Source organism: Colobus angolensis, unplaced genomic scaffold (assembly GCF_000951035.1).
Source record: "Colobus angolensis palliatus isolate OR3802 unplaced genomic scaffold, Cang.pa_1.0 Scaffold32, whole genome shotgun sequence".
Taxonomy (NCBI): Eukaryota; Metazoa; Chordata; class Mammalia; order Primates; family Cercopithecidae; genus Colobus; species Colobus angolensis.
The window spans coordinates 6,304,981-6,306,586 of record NW_012116488.1 but is presented as its reverse complement, the minus strand read 5'-3'; the positions used below and the strand labels follow the sequence as shown (position 1 = coordinate 6,306,586).

At 46.6% G+C, this 1,606-nt stretch overlaps 1 protein-coding gene across 1 annotated transcript in view; it reads left to right on the top strand.

Annotated features, from left to right (window-relative positions):
• Window positions 1-1,606, top strand: part of HHIPL1 (HHIP-like 1) — a 24,040-nt gene that overhangs the window by 4,669 nt on the left and 17,765 nt on the right. The window contains exon 2 of the mRNA XM_011951586.1: window positions 274-417. Within this exon, the coding sequence (XP_011806976.1) occupies window positions 274-417 (144 nt within the window). The remainder of the gene's footprint in view (window positions 1-273; window positions 418-1,606) is intronic.

Genomic DNA, 1,606 nt, shown 5'->3' with positions numbered 1-1,606 from the left:
AAGAAAGAAAGAAAGAAAGAAAGAAAGAGAAAGAAAGAAAGAAAGAAAGAAAGAAAGAAAGAAAGAAAGAAAGAAAGAAAGAAAGAAAGAAAGAAAGAAGGAAGGAAGGAAGGAAAGAAAGAAAGAAAGAAGGAAAGAAAGAAAGAAGGAAAGAAAGAAAGAAAGAAAAGAAAAGAAAAGTGTTTTCCATTGTGAAGAGAGAGCATGATCTTGTTTTGTGTGTTTGGCTCATGCGTGGAAGGCTGAGTTTTAGGGGCCCTTATCTTCCTTTAGGATACTCCTGGAGGTCAAAGAACCAGCTTCAAACCACAACGGGGGTCAGCTGCTGTTCGGGGATGACGGGTACCTCTACATCTTCACTGGAGATGGCGGGATGGCCGGAGACCCCTTTGGGACATTCGGAAATGCACAAAACAAGTATGTTCAGCTTTTGGTTGGCTAGTGGGTTGGTCTACATAACCCTGGGCTTCTCATACTCTTCCAGAGGGCGAGTTCCTTCCTCAGCCAGGCAGTGTAGGGCAGGAGAAAAGGTTCTGGGTCCCAGCTCAGCCTGCATCTAGCTGGGCAGCCTAGGCGAGTCACTTGCCGTCAACAGAGGGGATAAAAGCCCACTCTGCAGGCAGCTTGTCACAAGGAGTAAAGGCAATCGTGGCTGCCCAGGGCCAGGCACAGGACCATCTGGGCACAGGCACCTGAGAGGTGACATTAGCGAGCCTCAGGGCAAATGGGATTTTCTCTAAGGTCAGCCTGGCCCTGCTGGAGCCCTGCTGGAAGAAGGGAAGGGATGCTCCCCAGGCCGAATGGAAAGTGTGAGCTGGCTGGAGCAGGGTGGCACCAGCATGGGGAGCTCCTGTCCCAGGGTTCTTCAGGAAGACCCAGATGTTAATGTGTAGTCTTGCTCTTTTACCCATTTCCTGGCTTGAGCAAACGAGCTCAAGATCTCATTCCATTACTTATGCACACACACACATACACAAATATGCATACACACACATACACACACACATACACACAAACACACATGCACACACTATATATACACAACACACACATATACACACATACGCGTGCACACACATACACACATGCACATATGCACATACTACATACACACAACACACACATATACACACATACATCCACACGTACACACACATATACACACATACATACATACACACAAATACACACATCTACATACATACATTCACAGCATACACACACACAGTCTTGTGAGTGTAACCAGGATGTCCAGGAGTCTCAAGTCAGCCTCCCCCATTCCCTTAGCCAAAATGATAAAACCTTCCTCCGCCCAGGAAGTAAAAATAGCAAGTACAAGTATGATGTTGATTACAGTAATTAAAGTGCTCACAGTTTGTGAGTTGTGCTCTGCTCTGTGACAGTGTAAGCATCATCCGAGCTTTCTCACGTTTGGGATGTGTTTGGAGATGAAGTTGAGAAAATAGAAATTAAGGATTAGTGGATAATTGGACAGAACTTAAAAACATTATTTTGCGGCCGGGCGCGGTGGCTCAAGCCTGTAATCCCAGCACTTTGGGAGGCCGAGACGGGCGGATCACGAGGTCAGGAGATTGAGACCACCCTG